This window comes from Artemia franciscana, unplaced genomic scaffold (genome assembly GCF_032884065.1).
Source record: "Artemia franciscana unplaced genomic scaffold, ASM3288406v1 PGA_scaffold_58, whole genome shotgun sequence".
Lineage (NCBI taxonomy): Eukaryota > Metazoa > Arthropoda > Branchiopoda > Anostraca > Artemiidae > Artemia > Artemia franciscana.
The window spans coordinates 274,191-298,259 of NW_027062698.1; the positions used below are offsets into that span (position 1 = coordinate 274,191).

The 24,069-nt window shown below is 33.7% G+C and overlaps 1 protein-coding gene across 3 annotated transcripts in view; it reads right to left on the reverse strand.

The window, feature by feature from the left end:
• Nucleotides 1-2,160: 2,160 nt before the first annotated feature.
• The window catches only part of LOC136042038 (circadian locomoter output cycles protein kaput-like), a 70,465-nt gene continuing 48,556 nt past the window's right edge, over nucleotides 2,161-24,069 (reverse strand). Inside the window, exons 14-20 of one of the 3 annotated variants that reach the window (XM_065726896.1) lie at nucleotides 22,032-22,244; nucleotides 16,583-16,689; nucleotides 14,857-14,977; nucleotides 13,451-13,617; nucleotides 11,163-11,327; nucleotides 9,712-9,810; nucleotides 2,161-6,848 (exon numbers count right to left, since the gene is read on the reverse strand). In XM_065726896.1, coding sequence (XP_065582968.1) covers nucleotides 6,738-6,848; nucleotides 9,712-9,810; nucleotides 11,163-11,327; nucleotides 13,451-13,617; nucleotides 14,857-14,977; nucleotides 16,583-16,689; nucleotides 22,032-22,244 — 983 coding nt within the window. In that variant the 3' untranslated portion in view covers nucleotides 2,161-6,737. The remainder of the gene's footprint in view (nucleotides 6,849-9,711; nucleotides 9,811-11,162; nucleotides 11,328-13,450; nucleotides 13,618-14,856; nucleotides 14,978-16,582; nucleotides 16,690-22,031; nucleotides 22,245-24,069) is intronic. The other 2 variants (XM_065726897.1, XM_065726898.1) reach the window with 2 other exon arrangements.

Here is a 24,069-nt window from a genome sequence, read left to right on the forward strand (position 1 = left end):
TCTATTATAAACGATAGGAGCACTTCTAAAGTTCCATCACAAATTGAGAAATTCAAAGCCTTATTAGACAAAGGGGCTACACAATTTTTTTTCTTTCTTTCACGAAAACTATATTGTTCAAAAACTGTTTTTAGCGAATTCGAGGAAAAATAAAAGACCAGCTATTATCATAAATCTAATATCACAAGTTTAGTTTCAATATCAGAACAAAATGGCACCAAAATGTATTTCCTAGCAATTTTTGGATTGCGACAAAGGTTTCTTTTGGCTCATATTATATCATTTTTTCAAAATAACATAAAACAAAGACGTAAATTAACATGATAAAGCTACATTTGCATTTTCTAACTATTGGACCGCACTATAATTTTTTCAGAAGCTAAAAGATTATTTGCTACACAACATTGTTCGTTTAGCTTATTTTTTCAATCCTTGGAATGTTAGTTATGCAATGCTTCAGCTCTTTCTCAGAACCAATTTTGAAACATGCTATTGTACAGTATCTATGTCTGAAGTACACCATTTGAGAACCCTTTATATCATTACACTTTTTGGCATATTCAAACAGTTCGTGGTAATGAAATGTAGGAAGGAGCAACCCGGCTCAATAGTAACCGAAACTTTAAAAAACAGAATTTTGATACCAATAGTTACATCAAAATAATCGCATTTTAATGCTGATTTTAAATATACAAGTTTCATCAAGTTTAATCTTACCCACCAAAGTTACGAGTCTTGAGAAAATTTGCCGTATTTTAGAAAATAGGAGGAAACACCCCTTAAAATTGATAGAATGTTAACGAAAATCACACCATCAGATTCAGCGTATCAGAGAACCTGATGGTAGAAGTTTCAAGCTCTTATCTGCAAAAATGTGGAATTTTGTATTTTTTGCCACAAGACAGATCACGGATGGGTGTTTATTTGCTTTTCTTTTTTCGTTTTTTTTTCCATGGGTGATCGTATCGACCCAGCGGTCGATACGAGAGGGCTAAACTTTGACCAGTGTTTACATATAGTAATGGTTATTGGGAAGTGTACAGACGTTTTCAGCGGAGTTTTTTGGTGGAGGGCGGGGGTTGAAGGGAGGGATTTATGAGGGGGAGCTTTCCATGGAGGAATGTTTCATGGGGGAAGGGAATTTCCATGAAGGGGGCGCAGGATTTTCTAGCATTTAAAAAAAATGAAGAAAAAGATGAAAAAGTTTTTTTTAACTGAAAGTAAGGAGCAGCATTAAAACTTAAAACCAAAAAAAAATATTACGCATGTGAGGGGTTCACCTCCTCCTAATACCTCGCTCTTTACGCTAAAGTATGTTTAGTAATTTCAACTATTTATTCTACAGCCTTTGTGATTCAGGGGGTCATTCTTAAGGAATTGGGACAAAATTTAAGCTTTATTATAAAGAGCGAGGTATTGACGAGGGGGCAATCCCCCTCATATACATAGTGAAAACATACGAATATAGAAGTCCGTTATGTAAGTTAATTCGTAAGTTACATATATTTTTACTAATAAAAATGTTTGCAAAATTAAAAGTTCAAGTTGCCTTTTTAAGTAACCAAAAAATTGGAGGGTAACTAGGCCTCCTCCCACGCTCCTTTTTTTCTCAAAATCGTCCGATTAAAACTATGAGAAAGCCATTTAGCCAAAAAATAAATTAATATGGAAATTTCCAAATATGCAATAGCAAAAATCAAAACATGCATTAATTCAAAAACGTTCAGAAATGAAACAAAAAAACAAGTTTTTTTAACTGAAAGTAAGGAGCGACAGTAAAACTTAAAACGAATAGAAATTACTCCGTATATGAAAGGGCTATTCCCTCCTCAACACCCCGCTCTTTACCTGGCTGTTTTCTCTTCTCTAGCCTTCCATGAATAAAAACACGATATTCAAGAAACCAGGATGCACTTTTTAGACTACTTATGTAGAAACCATCTAATCATCCTCCCCACGAGGTCTTTAGAGTACTTGCATCTAAGATACAAAATCTAAATGCCACAATTCCAATACATTATTATATTCAATTGCTATCATATAAAATTATGTATGATATAATATAAATACAAATTGATAGTATGGCATCTAAAAACACTACGTGCCTCAATTGTCCCTTATAATGTTATAAAATACATATAGATCATATCAGCAAGTATGTATAACAAAATATTCTTTTATTTCCTTAAAAATAAAATTATAATACAAGATAACATCTAAAATTAACCGACAGAGTATTATGTGTCCTAGAAGATACTGAAAGAAAATAAGGGTAAAACTGGAAAGATTGTATAGCAACTAAATCAGACAACAATGATAACTAAGTCAAGTGCGTTAAGAGAAACTATGGCAGGTCTTAACAGAGTGGTGAAAGTACTAGGTATAGAGGAAACTGAAGCGATTCGTAGATAAGTATTATAGAAAAGCTAAAATGAATATTAAATCTAGGGAATCAGGGGTTAATGACTGATAATGAAATTATAGGGGGGTTGAGACTATTCGTAAACGGGTACTATCATCTCTCAGAGACACCTGCAATGAAAATGCAAAAAGAGGATCGCCAGCGATATATATGTGTATTTTCCCAGCCAAAAAAGAAGACAAAATGACGAAAAAAAACCTAAAAAGAATCTGAGGATATGATACAAAATATCGTGCTGAGGTAGGTCTACAGAAGAATATGAATAAAATAAGCAGTATTTCTTAGATAAGAATTGGCTAAGAGTATTCTTAGAAGTAGGCGGAATAAATGATATTTCAAACATTTTATAATAGGAAAGACGTCGCTTCCAGTCTACTCAGCAAAAAAATAGCCCAAAAAAATTTAGAGTCTGATGACCGTTCAAAAAAGCCCGAGAAAATAAGTAAAATGTCTATTTGCTTGCGAATTCATTCAAATACCCTTGCATTAAAAAAAAAACCAGATCACAGCTTTAATAAACCCGGGTAGTGATTTTTAAAAAGGTATTTCGTGGTCATTGTTCACATTGCTTGCAAAAAATAGATAAACCCCATGAGATATCACTATTTAAACTATTATGCATTCACATTCTATGCAACAATATGAACTTCTATGCAAATTCTATGAATTTGAAATCATTTTTCGGTTTCAAATCAATTTTCTGAAGTTTGTTTTACGTTTTAAATCATAATTCATATCCTTGTGGCCAGTTCCTTAAATATCTTGTACACGATCCGAGTTGAATTCCAACACAAGCCGGTGTTTATTTAGAACTATTCTAATATTAGTAACAATTAATTTTTAAGCACCACAAACAAAATCAAGTAGTAGGACACCACAAGCGTCGCTTGCAAGGGTGCGCTACAAGAATAAAAAATAACAAAATGAAGTGTATAACTATCTTTTACAGCGTATACTTTCAATTAATTTGCACATATTTCCCAAAATTCAGGACTTACATAGGATTTTGAAACAAAATGAAAGCGTTGGAAATGAGAACAAAAGGAAAGCACAGTTTGACAGTGAAGTAGGCAATGTCCTGTAAGAGATTACAGATCTTCAAATAGCAGATTTTGGACAGGGCACATTTCTGGCAGACAGCCAAACCCTACAAATGTTGGATTCATATCTGGTAATCAAAAAAAAAAAAAAAAAAGTTTTGACTATTGAAAATATTATCTCCTAATACGGCTAAAAGTATATCGCTTCTTTTAATAGACTGGGTTATATGCATTTAATGGTCTAGGACAAAAAAAAAAATAATTAATTATTCTTTTATTTGAGTTTCATTTGAAAATCGGGTTCAATGGTTGATCAATAAAAAGTACTTTTTATGAGTAAATATTTTTGTATCTTAAATTAAGTTTTTCAACCACGGTTATACCTAAAATCGCCACTCCTTAGTTTTAGACAATATGGCTAAGTGTATTCTTCAGAAATATTGCAAACATATCCATGGTGTTTTGCAAAAAGGGCCTAAGTCCATGAATAGAAATTATCTTATATATGAAAAATCTGTAAGCAACCCCCTTCCTACTACCCCTGCCTTTTCGAAGAAAATTTGACAGTTGATTTTCTAAAAATATTTAGGTTTTAATCACTAAGTTTTAAATATTTAAGTTTTAATCACTTTGCACTTCTGTTGGAGGATTTAATTCGTGGGAAAGTTCTAACATCGCTCTTTACTTTCATATAAAATTTTTATTTTATTTACTTTCAATTACATAAAATTTATTTTTATTTCAAGTTTATTTTAATTTAAATTTGTATTTAATTTAAAACAGGATATACATTCATAAAATTATTCTACAACAGAGATACGATCCAAAAAAGGACAATCTCATACAGCCACATGTTCACCCTTTTTATGACAGCTTTAGCTGTACTTTCCACGTTTCACAAAACTTCTCTTTGGACTCTTGTCAATTCAAAAGACATATATGAAAAACATATTCATGTGAAACATATGAAAAACATGTATGAAAAAACATATTATGGTACATGTACACCCTTTTAATGACAAGTTTAGCTGTACTTTCCATGTTTCACAAAACTTTTTTTTGGACTCCTGTCGATTCAAAAGACACATATGAAAAACATATTCATGCGAAACATATGAAAAACATGTACACATATGAAAAACATATTTGAAAAAACATATTACGGTACATGTACACCCTTTTAATGACAAGTTTAGCTGTACTTTCCATGTTTCACAAAACTTCTTTTTGGACTCTTGTCGATTCAAAAGACATATATGAAAAACATATTCATGTGAAACATATGAAAAACATGTACACATATCAAAAACATATTTGAAAAAACATATTATGGTACATGTACACCCTTTTAATGACAAGTTTAGCTGTACTTTCCATGCTTCACAAAACTTCTCTTTGGACTCTTGTCAATTCAAAAGACATATATGAAAAACATATATTAAAAAACATATTATGGTACATGAAGACCCTTTTAATGACAAGTTTAGCTGTACTTTCCATGTTTCACAAAACTTCTTTTTGGACTCTTGTCGATACAAAAGACATATATGAAAAACGAAGGTTTTGTTCTGTTTTTGTGTCGCGTCCATAAAGGGTGGCTTCATTGATTTTAAAGATTTTCTTTGTAAATACAAAAATAGGGGGCTCCGAAAATGAAAACTCAGTTCTGTGGCATTTTGCAAAAAGGGCCCAAGTCCATTTTTTTTCCCAAAATGAGTAAAGCATATGGTTTGAAAAAGTTCAAAGAGATATACTGACCGGGGCATTCAAAATGGACTTATCTTTAACCCTGACTGAGTTATAAATTGTTCTAAAAGGGCGTAAAAGATAGCATAAATCCCTTATCTTCTAAGTAACGAACAATTCAGCAATTTGGATGCGAATTTCCAGCGAATTCCGATTGGAAAGTTAACTAAGAATTAGTCTTTAAAGTTTCAAGTTTCTTAAATTATGATTTGTGAGAAAGATTCTTTTGCTGTGCGCTTTTATTTTAATTTTGCTCTCCTGTAAAATTAGAAAAAGTGGAGTTAGGCCTTTTTTGCAAAACGCCACGGAAATCACTTTTGCAGCTCACCAAAGACAAACCAACTATTAAACTGTATCAAGCATTTAAGAAATAACTTAAAAAACAAAGGCTTAGAATAAGTGCACATTTGGTTACATAATTAAATAGGCAGAAATAATTATTCCCTTCAGGCATAGAGAGCAGTAGAGTCTAAAGTGAGCTCTTAAAAAATTTCGGTAGTTAATTTATATTTGTTGTCTTCAAAATTATGAATCAAAGAGGATAGCCCCTGAAACTCCGATGGTCGTATATTTGAAAGTAAAATTTAGTCACTCAAAGAAACATCTTATGGTGTCAATGGTTTGGCCTATGGTCTTAAACACTTCTAAAATAGCATCCACAAGAAAATTAGATAAATAGGACACCTCCTTGTTAGAGTCCAGACTGGCAAGTACTTATTAGTTAACCAGCTCGGGCAAAGAGGAATCCATCCAAACACAACAGGAACAGGTTTCACTGGAAGATGTTAAGCATTACGCAAGCGGCGTAGGACTTCAAATAAATCATTACTGAAAGGATATGACATACGCACACTTAGCTAGACAACAGACGATGAGAGGGTTAAATTGCACTTACTTAACTGAATTAGAGCTTTTATAAAAAATAGTGAGGATTGATTGTAGCAAACAAGGTCTTTTAAACTACTACGCGCTCCAACGGGTAATTGTTATTAGAAGTAGTAGATTATAGATACAAGTAACGAAAGAAGAAGTTCGAGCCAACTTAATCTAGACTTTAACAATAAGCAACACAGAGCACTCAATCATGTCCTCAGAATACAAAAAAATTAAATTTCTTAGAATAGTTTTAAAAGCAGCCTAAAAGGGACAAAAGCGAAAGCATGAAATCCTAAATTATGTTATGAATGCAAAAAATAACTCTTTGGGGGTTTATTAGGAGGTAGCAATTTTAGAAACTATAAAAAGGTGGGATGGATAGGGAGTGACTGCAAATGTCATAGTATAAAGCAGCTTAGAACTGCCACGGGTAGTAGTCGTAGTGTAGCATTAGTACATAACGATTTAAACTAATTTAGGGAAACTCCTGAGAATTATAAAAAGAAAGACAAAATGAACTAACATTCCATGGAATGTAAACAGTCACCGGCACATTTAAACTTCAACTTCAAAACGAAAGGGTAAGACGACGTGATTCAATTTTAAGTATGTTTTCCTACAGGCAACTATGACGCTTCAGCATTGAAAAGACTTCATCGTTGTGAACTACTTTCATTTGAAAAATCTCGAGCGACCATATGGACATCACGCTGAGAATATTGGAGATTGTCTGTATCAGGGTCTTCTCTTAGATTAAACATATTCTGAAAAAAATATAAATCTAAACAATCTAAACATCTAAACAATCTAAAAATCTAACAATTTGGTACCATTGCACCTTATGGAATTCAATAATTCTTTAAAGACTTTAATAGAGAGTCAATTGATATTCAATATAAATGAAACCCACCACCAACGATGAAGTACATAAAATGGCGCTGGGATAAAAAGTAAACCGGCCGGTAGTGATTCAGCTAATCGTTTTGTGTTAAAAACTCTGTTTCCTCACGCTTTGTTTCTTTTCACTTCTCTCATTAACGAGCGTTTTAGACGGAAACATTTCTGCATTGCATAAAAATTGCTTCAAATAACTCTTATGTCTAAGAATGGTAATAAGATTATACTTTAAAATTGTTGACCGGCAACCTTGACAATAAACATATTCGTTTTTGAACATGCTCTATGAACAAGCTCTTTGCAGCACTAAGGACGCTGTTGACACTGTATTTCTTTTGACTGAAGCCACTACACTTTTATTTGCTGACGATACAACCTTAACTGGACAACTTGTCAACTCGATCAGCACAGCAAACAGTAAGATATATCTGAGGCTACACCTAAATTCTCCTGGCTTGACTATAGGCAAGTCAAATTTTACTATTTTTCATGTTCCACAAATCATTATCCTTGGATTCCAGGAATACCAACTGAGATGGGAATCATTAAGCGTGCATCTCTTTAAGGGCATTGGTATTTATGGAAATTTATCATTTAATTGCAATGCTAAGGACCTTAAAATGTAATCACGTAGTTTAGGAATAACCCTGGAGCCTACCATGTTGGAGCAAATGTTCCCTACAGAATAGGGAAAATATACATTTTGAAGGAAAAAAAATATTTGTCTACGTCGAATTCTTGGCCCAGTAAGTTAGCCCAGTAATGTCCCGTACAGAATAGGGAAAAATACGTATTGAAGGAAAAAAAGATTTTTCTACGCCGAATTCTTAGCCCAGTAATGTTCCCTACAGAATAGGGGAAAAATACATTTAAAAAAAAAAAAAAGATTTTTCAACGTCGAATTTTTAGCCCAGTAATGTTCCCTACAGAACAGGAAAAAAAACACATTTTGAATGAAAAAAAGATGTGTCCACGTCGAAAGATGAGCCCAGTAAGTTAGCTCAGTAATTCTTATCCCAACGATTTTCCCTACAGAATAGGGAAAAAATACATTTTGAAGTAAAAAAAAAAGATTTGTCTACGTCAAATTCTTAGCCCATTAAGTTAGCCCAGTAATGTTCCCTACAGAATAGGGAAAAAATACATTTTAAAGGAAATAAGATTTGTCTATGTTAAATTCTTAGCCCAGTAAGTTTTCCTAGAAATATTCCCAACAGAATACGGAAAAAATACGTTTTGAAGGAAAAAAAATTATCTACGTTGAAATCTTGGCCCAGAAAGTTAGCCCAGTAATGTTCCCTACAGAGTAGGGAAAACATATATTTTGAAGGAAAATAAGAATTGTCTACGTCGAATTCTTAGCCAAGTAAGTACAAAAATATGAAACTGAGGAAAAAACCGAAGTTTCTTAACTATCCCTGAAAGGGAAACAAAGAATTTATTTAACTGTAATCCCATTTAAATATTACTTAGCTTCAATTACGTATACACATTTTGAAGAAAAAACAATAATAAGAAAGACAATTAGTGGAGTGGTCATTTTGAGTAAACACGCTAAAGAATACTATCAATTTAGTTTTTAAAATTTCTTGATATACAATGCATATAATATAGTACAGCGTATACTTCTTCTTTTTCTTTTTTTTTTCAATCAGTGTCATTGCCTATGGCCGAAACGGTGGAAACATACAATTTTGTTTCAAAACTCTTCCTTTAATGTTTTAACCTTCTTCAATATTTTACAGCATAAACTTGACAAATAGCACAAATTTTAAATAACAACAGTGAAAACTAGAAGTTGCATGTTTTCATTTTTTTTTTTCATGGGTGCTTCAGTAGGGTTAAATTCAAACGATATTTTAATTTTTACATGATTGTAAAAGAATAATATAATCAACATCTCAGTTTAATTCGAAGGTGCTCCACTTTGGAGTAGAAATGAATACTGAAGAAGCTAATCTGACCAAGTCCAATAGATCTATACTTTATTTAGGCTTCAGCACAAAATAAATTTGATGACGTTGAAATCCATTAAGTAACAAGGATATTCCTCTATAGTAGACATTAATGTCAAAAATGAAAGAGTTTATTGCTACCAAAAACTAATTTTTTATTTTAAAAGCCACTATTGACAAAGTCAACTTTAAACTACCCATAAGAAAATTCCCACATTCGCACATAAGCAAAAACTTCGAACTTTAAGATATTTTTTAGCCAATTAATTTGCGCCTTCTAATAAACCAACATATCCTCCCTTTCAATTTTTGTGTTTTTTGCTTGATGTATTTAGCCAAATTGGGCTTATACTGATTGAGTCCTTATATAGAGTATATACACACAAGAAGAATAGAAGAGAGGACTTTCTCCTAGATTTAGGCAAAGGACATTCCCAACAGAAAGCTTGAGAATTCTAGCATGATATTTTGAAATCTAAAAGACTCTCCCCTCCAATTGAGAATATTTTTACATCAAAGGATGTGGTTCGATTTCAAACATTTTAAATTTTAATGCATATTCATACATTTTTGTAAACTTCAGAGATAAGCGTTTGGATTATTGTGCAGCCTGACAATATACATTGTGGCAAAATAAAAATTGACGATTATAACTTTTACTTTCCGTAATCATCACTCCCCGCCGTGTAATAAAAGAAAGAAAAAACTAAAATTAAGCAAATCCCTATCCTGAGATTTTGAATTTAGGTTAATATGACCAACGGAAGGTACTTACTTGAATTTCACGAGATTCATTTTCAATTCTTTCATTTGTTCCAGAACGCAGAGATTGCGCATTGTTCGGCAGCTCCCCTTCGTCATAGGGTACTGTCATCTAGCAAAATTCAAACAGATATTGAAAAGATAAAAATTCAAATTCCTAAAACTTAGCCTCGTTTTTTGAATGATTGTTTTTCATATTCTTCAACAATTTTGGATCCAACAACTTTCAAAGAAGACAATCTACCCAAGAGAATTGTGTCGTTATCCGAAGAAAAAAAAAACACAAAAAAGAACAGATAGCTAAAGCATGGAGACAATCTTTAAGGTGAAATTAAAGAACACTTTCAGGTTCTGATTGTGGATTGCCCAGGTAAATCCACAGGAAACCCTTCTAATGTCTTGCCTGAGATCTCTTAAACTTTAAGAATTTTCCCATAAAAATTTTTGCATAGGAATTCGTCCTAGATGGAGAAAAAGGTTGTCCCACTACCCAAAAATTAGCTTTGAGAAAACCGTAATTACAATTGTCGAATCATATTCCAGACACTGGAAAGTATTAGAAACAAAAAACAGACTTTAATGCAGAATGACAAGAATTAATGTAATTTTTAGTAATCCTTCTTCTCGCAAACTTTTAAGGAAAAAGGCGAAAATTTGCGCTTGATAATTTAGCATTAGAACAAACAAAAGTCGAATCATTGAAAGTTCTTACTCCAAAACATAATCTTTCAGGTGTTTCAGTTTCTACCAAAAAAAAAAAAAAAAAAAAAAAAAAAAAAAAAAAAAAAAAAAAAAAAAAAAAAAAAAAAAAAAAAAAAAAAAATCAGATTTTACCAGCAAGCATTCATGATCATCGTATCTTAGAGAACAACCTAAAACTTCTAGTAAGATAATTGCACAATAGTTGAAACATCCATCCGTGATTCAACCCGTGGCTCCCGGGCACCGGCAGAAATACTTACTAATATTTTTTTTACCACAAGCGAAAGAGATCTTTACTGCCAAGACTTATTGCTGAATAAAACAGATTTGATGGGAAAAAATCGTGCCCTCCCCTTTATGCTTATTTTGAGTTTTCAAACAGAATCTTCTGTATTGTGTGGTATAATACCTGTGAACTCTTTATAGACAAGCCATACCTAATTGTAGAAAAAACCAAGACAGATAGTCCGACTGAGTGAATATTTAGGCTTAAAACACAATTATTCAATATCGAAGTTTTCCAAGTAATTCTGAATGACTATCATTCTCTAGAGAATTTTCTCACTGGACCGCGTGACTAAAGTTACTATCTGTCGAATTCGTTTTTTTTTTTTTTTAATTTAACTTTAGATACTGGCCAAGTATTGATTTCGAACAGGATTCAAAAAGTCTTGCAAATTACATACCATTAGCCTATTCAATGCTAACATGATTCCATGCTAACATGACTATACATACCAATGATAGATTTTCAAATCTTACCTTGATAACGGGAGAACCCCAACTTCCAAATTGAGAGAACAGGAGTTGTTCAGAAATTTTTCGGAGTTCTTCTTGCTGTTGCAACAACTGTCTTTGTAACTGCGCATGCTTTTGTTGCAGCTGCTCATGGAGTTGCTTCTGTGCTGCTGTCATGACCAAAGGTTGCTAAAAATAAAAAAAGCCCAGCTAATTAAATATCATTACGTGATTTTTGGACAAAAAAGCTATCCCCTGACAGCCACCCATAGCCGTATACCACTTCCATCGTTCTCTGACTAAAATGAATGCCTCTTTTTCTTTCTTATCCCTCTTCAACCTCAAAACTGTAATCTGTTCCATTTTTGGATAGCCTGTACTCCTGCTCACTGAGGGCGGGGGATTTCCTATTGAATCGTTATGACAAACCACCCCTTCCCCTGAAAACAATGAAAAATAGTGGCATAAGAACCTTGTTTTTCTCGCAGTAATCCCTAGAATAAAATATGTTAAAACTCCTTGAAGAATAGCTTAAATGCTGCAAAAAAAAAAAAAAAAAAATAACTCTTCGAACAGTATCAAATATTATACCAAAAAAGATGGCAGCGAATTTGAAAAATAAAGAGTTTGTATTGTTTCTTTGGTAATAGATAACTGTTTTAAAGACAACTGTCTTCTCTTTAAAGACTTTTGCTTGACTCGAAGATATTAGAGATATTTGTGAATATTAGGAACCCGAATTTTAACGTAAAGAATAGATGAATGAATTTATAAACTTAACTACAATACGATAACAAATAATTTGCTGGGGTTCTTTCTTTAAATGACAGGCAATATTAAATATACCGCATGCCAGGTGGATTTGGTGGGATTTTGTAGGGGGAGGAGTATCTATACCCCCCTCCCCTTATGCCAGACAAATTAAGAATAATCCGGTCTAAATGTACTTATCCACCCCCTACCCCAAGAACAATGCTTTGATCTTTCCTCCTATTAGGGTCAAACTTATGGACGAAAATAAGTTCAAAAAGAAAGTGAAATTATAAATAAAAAAAAAGGGGGAATTAGCAAAAAAGTACAATTTTACCACAAGAAAATAAAATATCTAAAATAGGTCTTATATCTTCCTTAATTTGTCTTGACTTTAGTTTAAATCCAATTTTGACTTTAAGTTTCCATGATTTCCCCTACTCGTAGCTAACATCTATATTTACTGTTGCGTTCTTTTTACTTTAACTGTTGTTTTAATAACATTTTTGTTAGGAATTACTAGAAACAATAAGCTCTTTCGTCCGATCCTAAATTGTCAACTGGTTTTCGTTTGGCCCACGATGGATTTGCTAAGGCTTTACAGTCCCTACCGGCGATGCCGATCTCCGTTTCATGGCCCTTCTGCCAGGAAGCGGTAGGAGGTTCAGGACCAGCCATGCTGTGCTTTCGCACATCCTTCCTGTTTACCTTCCCCGGATTTCTCCGGGTACACGTTCATAGCAGAGACTTTTGGTAACCAGTTAGAATTGTTTTTTTATGATCATAAAAGCTTAATATTTAACAATTCAGCAAGTTGGACCAGCTATATGATGAATAAGAATTGTAGGTCGTCTGAAAACGCACCTTTAGCAAATCCATCGTGGGCCAAACGAAAACCAGTTGACATTTTAGGATCGGACGGGAAGAACTTATCAGAAAGGATTTAAAGGAAATCGTATCTTCATGAGAAGAAGTAAAGATTGAAACCCTCGAGAGACTGGACCAGCTGAGAATCATACACAGCTATTGTCAGTCGGTATGTCATTGTTTTCATAGCCGTAGTAGCATATCCTTGTGACTGACAGGATAGGGTGTATCAACACCCTTTTCAAATATAAATTAGGAATCCAGAAAGATCGCTCTTATAGGTCTCTACATACTGGTTACATTCACAGAGGTATACTTGCTTCATAGGAGGTAGAAGAGGTCAGCGATGATAAGCAACAAAAATACTTCAAGTAATACTTATAAAGTTAAAATGATTCTCTAAAATAGCCTACAACCTTACCTTACCATAGATCCCCCCCCCCCCCATCTCTCTCTTTGGTTAATAAATGCCACCTCCTCTCCTGTTAGTGATACAGCACTAAAAACTTGAAACGAAACTAGTTCTAACTTAGACCTCACTCATAGTATATTTATTAAATGGTAGGTGAACTCGAAAGATTTTTTATTTTTACACTTTTTTCTTATGTTTGTTTGGATTTTTTCTCCTGTAAGTATTCGACATTTTCTTCACATTTATTACCATTTATTTTATTATTATTGGACCTATACTATACCATTGGCAGGGTCATCATTGGGACACCATCAATTATTTGAACTCTTTGTCCCTCACCCTGAACAATGGGCATAATCGGTATGGAATTGCCAGATGCGTCCACAACCATTGGCACTGAGGGCCGAAAACCATGATGACTATTTAATGGCATTGTTGATGGTCTTCTATCTGCAACATTAATATGATTATAACACAAAATAAAAAACATTAAATAATCTAAAACAAAATAGAATAACGCAGTGATAGAAATCTTATCATACCGTATCTTACTCACCCTTGATAACAATTATCCGGTGTTTTTTCAGGGATTTTTTTTTTGCAAAAATTGATTTGAGATCTTTTTTTTTATGGACTTAGAATAATCAAAGCCCCATAGAAACGGGCAAAGATTAAATACACAATCAATAAATGTTTTTGCTAGAAAGATTTTTTTTTTTTAAATAAAAAATGGAAAATTCGGACACCTGGATTATGGGAAAAAATATTGGCTCTTTTCTTTTAAGCCACTTAGTCTCCGTGACTAATAGGAATGACGCATAGATGGATGATAGATAGACTTAAATCTATTAAAAAATGAACTGACATAATTTTGATACAATCCTTTTAAGGGCTTATGCTAGATTTGCCTCTCACTCAATCGGACTATCTGTCTTGGTTGACGGACTATTTGTCTGAGAGTCCGATTGAGTTAGAGGCAAATCTGGCATAAGCCCTTATTAGGATTTTAAAAATGATGTCTATGCTTGATTTTTTTTTTTTCGTCAAGTATACACAACTATTAATTACAGTGATTTAGACTTCGGATAACCTCGGAAAATTTTTCAGACGAGTTGCAACTAAAATAAAATTCCCATTCTCTTTCCACCAAATATAAAGTTACTAATCACTCATCTTGGTGTTATGAAGACTTTTTGAAACTGTTAGCGAGCGAGCAATCGTACTGGCATACCAGTCTTGTCCGCGGAACTAGCATAGAATAGGAGCAGTATCTCAACCTTATATTTCTTTGAAAAAAAAAACAAAACAAACAAACAAAGCATCCTTCAACTGTTCCAAGCTATTAGATTATTCGCATGGTGAACAATGTGCATGATTTTTCAATACTACACTGAACTTAATAAAGGCCAAATAAGAAGTGGACTCAGAAACTTCATGTCCCTTCTTAAGAAAGATTTCGAGATAGGGTTTATGTGGCGAGATTCAATATTAAAAAAAAGGTAAGTTAAACAAGGAGTTCCCGGAAGTTAGAAAATTAATAAACGAAAATAAATAAAGAGAAAATCAATAAACGTTAATACTTTCCGCAAAGGCTCCATGGCACAGCTTTCTTATCAATCGCTAAATAACAAATTCAAATGATAAAAAGGTAATTAATAAAACTACAAAAATATTTAAATGCGAACTTACCACTCGTGAATGTTGACTGTTCTTCCAATAATTCTGCGCGCTCGTGGTACCGATGAGGAGCTGATATGTTTCTGGAAATGACAGAACCAGTTGGCATACCGACAGTAACCAGATTAGAACCCTAAAAATTCAAGCCCAGAATCAGACAAAATATAATAGTAAAACAAACCTGATATAGATGTAACATCTTAACGTTTGGGTAGATTTGTCTGTTCTTGCTAGCCATTTTCAACAGCTTACTTCTGACGTCCATTTCAGTCACTTACCTTCCAAAATTTGGAAGGGGGTTCTTCCCTACTCGATCTATTTTTTCCTTTTTTTAAATAAGGTTTAACCGTGCCACTATTTTATGATATGACGCTAATCCTTCCAATTACTTTTTTATTTTTAAACTTTCTAATAGCATCAGTTTAAGCAATGTTTTTTTTTTAGGGATAATCTTCGCAGAAACTTCATTCCACACGGCAAAAGTACTCAAACAAAATCTATCCTAGGGACCATTGGTTGGAAGGAGTGGAGGGGCTCTGTAGTATACAGTGTTGAGGAGCAGTAGCATGATGGGCGTATACCTATTTGTCTTCGTTATGCCAACTTTGACCTTTAACACCTCCTCTGACTGATCTTGGTGGCTCTCTTTGGACCTTGTAGCTAAGGAGTACCCCAAATTCCTTCCGCGCCCATATATGGATAGCGTACACATTAAGCCTTCGAAAATGTTTCAATAAAATCATTCTCCTATTTTAATCTAACACAACTTTTAATTAATTTTAAGCTTTTAGTATACAAAATAGTCATGGACCTAATAATAATCCTATCATTAAATGAAAAAAACATTTAAATTATTGGACTCCTTAATTAATGTGAAAGAAGAAAAGAAAAGCACAGATAGTTACGTCTCATGCTCCGAAGGAGGAAGCATTTAACACCACAGTGAGCATTAAGAATCCTAAATAAACAACGAAAACTTTGAAAATAATATTGAATTACTATTTCTTTTACATTTACTTCTAATTCCAGAAAAATTAAGCTTATAAAGGACCAACAGGTGACATTTGATGAAAGCTCAGGACCTTCATCGAAATATTTAACTCACTTTCATGTATATGGACTTATTGGCCCTAACATATGGGCCAAATTCGACCTGATGCTACTCTTTCTTCTTCCTGATTTCAAACTCAAGATCAGAACTTTATCTTCCTGATTTCAAATAAAAGATCAGAACTTCATTTAGAAACTCGAAAAAGTAACTGTCATTCATTTATAGTGCAAAATATAGCGAAAAAACCTTACGTGGGGATAGGGGGTATTCACTTCTTTAGAATCGTTAAAACCGGTTGCTAAAAATCGTTGTGACAGGCGATCTATATGAAGTGGCTTTAGAAAAAAGAGAAAGAAAATTGTCGAAGTTAACTTTGCATTCCTTGTTTTTTATTTAAAAGTGCCTCACTCTTTACCTTTCACATTTGGATAGGAAATATGGTTCGTCGTGTCTAGCATTATTTTTATCGTACATTATTTTTATGAGTAGAGATATGAGGGAGGGGGTGGTAGACAAAAAGCTTAAAATGTTGGTTTAAATTGAAGGAGTATATGTTATTCCAGACATTGGACTACAATCTGGGCTGGGCATTGGAAAAGGGAGAAAGGAAATCCTGTAGCAAAATAATGACAACCATTTACCCCGGAAAATTAGGAAAAACAGTGTAGATCTTTAAAGGGTTATTACCTGCCTGAGTTGAAGAAACTGAGGCGAAGATACGGTGTAGCCTGTGACAAACCCAGATCTGCTTGGCAAAACAACAGGTGATTGTGGCACAGATTCAACACTTCGAGCTGCAATGAAATTGAAAAGAAAATTTAATTTGTTATCAGAATGGCAAAGAAGAAAAAAAGGAAAAAAGAAAAGGTTCACCTTAAAAATTTTCAAGTTTTAAGCGTTACAGAATTTGACTGACTTTTAACTTCTGTCTATGCCATTGTGGCCATAAACAATTGTGATATAGAACAAAAAGTCTCTGATGCAGTAACTCTTGCAACAGAAAATAAAACCTTCGTAAGTTTGCTGCTGATTAGACCAGGTGCTCTTCACAAAGTCGGCACAGGGGTGGAATGAGAACAACTCAACTGGATAAGCAATAGAGGCAATACAATACGCCGAAGGGTTCCCAAATCTTATATTTTTATAGAATTTAAAAAATAGAGATATTGTGAAAACGGGCATAATTTTCTAAATAAAGTAGAGGACAAAAAAAGCAAGCTTTGAATAATAGAGAAATCCGAATATTTCGACTTCACGTCCTTTATCAGGATTTCACGACTTTATCAACAAGAAAAAAAGTAAGTTAAATTAAACAAAAAATATAAAGAAAAGGAAAAAATAATAATAAATAAACAAAACGCACATCTTCATAAGTTCCTATGTCATCATACAAATGGTAATGAAATATCTTAGTAACCTCCAGTATCACAATGCAAATATCATGAATACACACAATAGAATGATAATTAATAATAATAATGACAATAATAAGATTAAAAAAAAAAAATCCCTATCACAAGCCAAAAATGGCTGAATTCCGACTTCGGAGTAAAAAATATCATAAAAAACACGAAAACAGGGAAACTGGCAAAGAATCCCAAAGCGACAACAACAAAAAAAAAATCAAAATTAATAATCATTCGTAAGTCAGTAATTCAAGTATAAAATGTCAATCAAAAAGTTAAAAAGATAAAAATTGTTCAAACTAAACTAAATATAATAAATAGATATTAAAAAAAGCTAAATGGGACACTAAAAAACGAATAAACATAAAACTGAAAAAAGAGACAAAAAATACACATAAAAAAGTTATAAGGGACAATAAACCAAAATTACCAAATCTATCAAAAATACCAACAAGAATCAAACTGTACCATAAACAAAACTTATCATTTTGTTGCGCGTATTCGTGCTATTTACATGTTGATCTTGGAAGTTGTTAAGATGTGAGTTTTGTTTATTTTATTTCTTTTCTCTGTATGTTTTGTTTAATCTAACTTAATTCATTTTTTTCCCATTGATAAAGGCTTCTGAACGTGAAATCAAAATATTCGAATTTCTTTATTATCTAAAGTTTTGGTGTGTTTTTTTTTCGTTTTTTGGTTGTTGTGTTTTTTCTGTCTACTTGTTAGTTTGAAATATTATACCCGTTTTCACTATATTTTCATATGTTAAGTTCTATAAATGGCAAGGCAGTGTGTTCTAAGAAATTATTTACATGTTTTTTTTTTTTTATTTATATGGGCGATTCAGAGATCCAATCTACAGAAGTAATTTAAAAGCAGTTGTGCTTGACTAAAAAAAAAAGACATCACTATTGATTTTGATCATCAAGAAACAACACATTGTCAAGAATGGAAGCAACCTTGACATCTAAGAAATAATTAAGAAATAATGTTCAATAGCAGATGCAAAAGGTTATTAGTTTCTTTTATAATGGATATGATTTATAGGTATATCTTTGTTAATTCTAAAGTGTTGAGAGATAGTTTAATCTGTCAACGCTAAAGAAAAAAAAAATGATGAGCTTAGTCAGATTAGTTTTTGTAAGATTTATGTAATTCAGAAAAGATGTTTTTGCTGTTTTAACCACTTTACTTAAACAAGACGAAGTAACTTCAACAATAGTGAGGATAATAGAGTGGTCAACTGCCCTGCGAACTGCCTACATCCAGCTGAAGGGGGCTAACGTACTAGGGTGACCATCCGTTAACCAGATTCCTACGAAATATCATGAAAAAGCTGGACCAAAAGAGATCAAACCGTGCTACGGCGTTCCCGGTAGGCAACGCGCTAAGGAAACCGGCGATCTTGGTGAGAAATCAACAAGCCCGTCATGCGTCAGTGAAAAGGTTCAAGGAAAGTCTGAAGATAGCGACCTGGAACGTGTGTTTCGTGAAGGGTGACATAACGCAGGCTCTCACTGCCGCAGAATTCCATCGTAATAGCTTAGATATTTTATGCCTAACGGAAACGAGGGTTAATGACTGGAGAAAAAATATAATTCACTACCCGACCACTGGCAAGAAATGTCAATTCTACAACTCTGGATCTAGCGACGAATCCGGCCTACATGGGGTTGGTTTGCTCCAACAGGAAAAGGCTGAGTCAGCTTTGCTCGAACGGGAGCTGATATCAAACCGCATTGCGCGGATCAGGATGCTTGGGCATCTCTTCAATATAAAAATCATAGTTGCTTACACACCTATTCGCGATTCATCTGACATACAGAAAGATATCTTTTACGACCAGCTACAGAATACAGTTGATAGATATCCAAAACGAGATCAGCTACTTCTCTAGGAGACTTTAATGCCAAGATTGGCCCCCAACTGGACCCTTCCGTATATGCTACATTTGGACCGCACAGACGTGGCACTCGATGCCCTAATGGCACAAGGCTACTTCAGCTCGAGTTTGACATGGAGTTGAGGAACCACTTTCTAGCCCTACAATAAACACAACAAGAAAATGAGAGTCCAGAAAAAGAAGTCAGAAAAACAAGTGGGACAGAGTTTCTTCGACCACTCACAAAAGACAGAACCCAGTGGATGCAGCTTCTTGATGCCGAGTTGGGCTGAATAGCATGTGTCTCGTCTTAAGTTCAGTAAGTAATAGAGTGAAATGAAATAAAAGAGTAAAGATTCAACAAGCAGAAATTATCCCATAGAAGAGAGGAGAAAATTACACAGTATGATAAATACTAAAACTAATTTACTTATGAGCCATATATTACTTGTGAATTTTTTTCTTATAACTCATATTAATTTACAATCACCTAGTTGTTTAAGAATATGGAAAAAGACATTGTTGCATTTATTGCAGGGTTGAGAGAGACAATGGCAGCGCTCATCTTTTATAATGCTTAATTTCTAGTAGTTTTGGGGTTGATTTCTTTTTTTCAATTAAATCTTGGTGTATACCAGCTCACAAGTACTAAAATTAATGTGACTGAACGTCCCTATAGCGCTGGATTGGGGTAATAAGTCGAAATACCAGCTGACAGCCCGGGACGCTTTGCAAACTGGAAATCGACTTTCTAGAATTGCAGTAACTATGGAAAATACCAAAGAAGAAGAATCAAAAAGAGATAGAATCAAGAAGGGTAAGGTCGTTTAATTAATCATCAGACTTTGGCATCATTTTTATTTTTTATTTATGACTGAAAAATTACTCAATGACATAACTTACTTATGTTGTTGGACTTTCAATTGGTTAACCTACGTTGTGTTGTACGAGTTGAGTAGTAGGCGTTCTGAGTTGCCCTGTTGGTCTATTGATCTGTCTTGATTAAGTTGATTTAATCAACTTGTTTAATTCAATGAGTTGCAAAAAAAAACTTTAAAAGAGTGATTTTTGAAATGACTATCATAAAAATAAAATCACTCTATGTTTTATGTTGTTTATATATGTCATCTATGTTTTACGAAATGAACTTTTAGAGGTTTTGCGAGTTCGAGGTGCTAGAATAGATTGGAAATAAATGTTAAGAAGACTAAGTTACTAAGGCTAAGAATAAATGAAGATTAAAAGGTGACGCTGGGCAATGAAATGATTGATCAGGTGGACAGCTTCACTTATCTTGCTAGTATTGTTAGTAAAGACAGTGGGACCCGAGAAGATGTTAAAGGTAAAATAGCCAAGGCTCAGTGTCTTTTTTCGAAATAATAGAAGCGAAGAATTAAGAGCCATTAATTATTATAGCCAAATTATAGCAAAGAATAAATAAAAATAAGGTTTTGCGAGGGTGCTAGAATAGGTTTTAAAATCAAATTTTACTTTTGAAAGAAGATTAAGTTGCTAAGACTAGGAATAAGCGAAGGTAAAAAAGTTACGTTGGGTAACGAAGATTGATCAGGTGGACAGCTTCACTTACCTTGGTAACATTATTAGTAAAGACGGTGAGAGCAGTGAGGAAGTTATCCAAAAAACTCAAAAAGTAGAATAGTCAAGGGTCAGTGTGTTTTTACATAGTTGAAAAAAGTTTGGAAGAATAGAAAGATGAGTCTGCAAACGAAGACTATAATATTAGAAGCTACAGGGATGACAGTTGTCAAGTATGGCTCTGAAGCATGGGCGCTCCGAAAACCAGATGAAGATTTGCTAGATGTTTCCAGAGAAATTGTCTACAGATTGTTCTGGGTATTCGGCTGACTAAGCGTATTTCAAACAGTAGGCTGTAAGAAAAGGGTGATTCAATCCAGCTTTCTAAGGCTGGATTGAGATGGGTAGGATACCTCCTGCGGATGAAGGATAATAGATTGCGAAAGATTGTCCTTTTCAGCGAACCGTCTAGGGCTAGACGGAAAGCAGGTCGTCCGCGGTTGGGGCGGGAGGATGTCATAAAGAGAAATTTGAACGAAATGGAACTTCCTGGGAGGCTGAAAGAGGGAGCCCTTGAATTGATTGGGATGGAGGAGGAGCTTGCGTAGCTGTGTTGGCCTCAGGCGGCTGGGTGCTACGGTGAGTTATTATTAGTAGTAGTAGTAGTATGATTTGTGACTATAGGTGGAAAAGTCATTAAATAAGTAATATAAATAATTAAATAGCAATGGTTATTTTTCGCCTATATTCTCATAGTGCCCTCTAGCTCTTGGCTGGGCCTATGACATAGAATAGAGCTTACAAAAATCGAAAAATAAAAAACATGAGCTGAATCACCTTTGTTCACAGAATGATGAAAAGTACATACATGCAATGGGAACTTTAGGTGTCACTGCAACATGACATCACAGCAAATGAACGAAAAACAAAACACGTGTCTTGAATTAAAATGGAATAGTTGTGGGCATCAAGCCATGGCTAATTGTAAAAAAGCCAAGACAGATAGTCCAATTGAGTGAGAAGCAAACCTGGTATTAATTCCCCCCTTATTAGGTTCATTTGTTAATAGATATGTCTATCTATTATCCGTGCATGCGTCAATGCTAGGGCAGTAGAACCAAGGTAGATAGCCATAGAGCTGAGATAGTGACAGAGCATATAGTGATAAATATATATAGATATATATATATATATATATATATATATATATATATATATATATATATATATATATATATATATATATATATATATATATATATATGTGTGTGTATATGTATAAACCTGAATAAAATATAATGTTAGCACACACCTTGTCTTTCGAGAAGTGGAGGAGAATTTTCCCTGCTTCCACGAGTCAAAGAGGACCTAATGGGTACCGGTTCTGAATGGACACTATGATGGGAGTCACTTGATCCAACGCTCATTGCGTCAGTTGGAGGAGGTTGAATCCTAGACTGGTGGCCCTGATGAGAAGATCGTTGATCCGACCGCCGAGACTCGTTAGATCCTGTAGACATCTGGTCTATTTTGAATAGAAGAAGTTATACATCTCAATTACACGGAAAAAACAAAGGGGCATTAGATAGTTTTAGGATGAAAAATTCCCTTTTTAAGCATCAAACATCCCACAGAAAAATAATGCGATCACCTTATACAGTTGTGATGGAGTGAATCTATGTACATATTAAATATATGTGAACAAATCATATAAAAAAAAGCAAAAGCAGAGAATTGACACAGAAAATACCAACAAAACAACATGAACTATGAGATTCCAGCTTCTATACCAAGGAGGGAGACGAGAAAAAAAAATGAAACTGAAAATAAAACGAACCAACGGAACAGATATTTTTACCAAGAAAAGAGGGTAGTCTTTACACAAAAGAAACAAACACAATTTAGAAATAACGGCTTTCTGGCGTAACTAACCCGAATTATAATGATTGTGGAAAAACTTAACTGATGAATCTTCTAGCAATAAGCTACGGAAAGAAACTTAAAAGATTTTATTATTTTAATAACATTTATTCCCAATCACCTAAAAGAAGAAACCGACAGAAAAGAAGAACATAGAGACATGATGAAAAAGAAAAGAAAAAAAAGTCACACTATTGCTATTAAATGAAAGATATTCACTCTTCAAAAGATTAGGCAAAGAGAAAATAAACAATATTTAGTTCTAGACGCTATTGCTGAAACAGAATGAGAAGTCATTTTTTGGTCACGCTGACCAAAAGAAAATCATCCACATAAACGGATTAGGAAATATGTACAGAATCAAAATTGTAAGTAGATGGATAGCATAAAGAACAAATGAACCCAATATCTAGACAGCAGGAGAAAGAACCCCGCCTTGCTTGACCCAACATCAAGTTAGAAATTTGCTTTAGGAGACCCTCCCATCTGTTTTCAGCAAATATTGAATTTAAATACCAATTTCTTAAAAAAAAGGTACGAAGTGCTTAAAAGGTGTAAAAATACACTGGAGAAACCATGGTCCCTTTTTGCTTGCTGTTCACTTTTTTTTGGGAGGGGGAGGTTAAAAGTTGGCAGAATTTTAGGACAGAATAGAGGTTGCCTTCTATATTGCCATCAAAACAGTTTTTGAATTTAATTGTAAATAGTATTTGCTTGTACGGACTGTGGATTAGGATTTATTGTTTTACCAGAGTTGCCACATATAATAGCTTGAATTTAAAATACAAAGAACAGTTAAAGTGAAATATGATTTTTTGAATTAGTAATGTGAAAATTTACACAACCATTTACATCTTGAAAAAATAAGAACAATCGAAACTTCAATTCTTAACCAAAAAGACCTCCATAGGCAGATTACATCTAGCAGTTGTAGAATATGAAAAAAAGAAAAGTCAAAGAAAATTCGGTTAGAAAACCAGCACAAAGAGTTAAAAACACATGAGATAAAACAATAAGCTACTTTTCAGGAGATACATTCAACGAAGGTTTAGAAGGTGTCGTTGTCTTCGGGAATCAGAAAATAGTTAATCTTAATTTTTTTTAGACGAAAAACATTGTCAAATTTGCGAACATTGCAAAACAAATTAGTTCAGTGTAGTTATTTTCACGGTTCAACGTCGCAACACTGAAGCAATTGTAATGTCGGAAAAATGTCACAATTTTGAAACAAAGATGTTAAAAGTTTGTGGTTTGTAGGTATGAATAGATCTAAGACGGGGCCAAGGTGCAGAAAATGTCTTTATTTTGGTGCAATTGGTACTAGAGGTTCAGTGGTTTAATAAGACCCTATATGACAAGTACAGTGAACTTTTCTCTAAAGAAGTTGTTACACTCAATAACACAACAAACCTAGGATCACTACCAGAGGG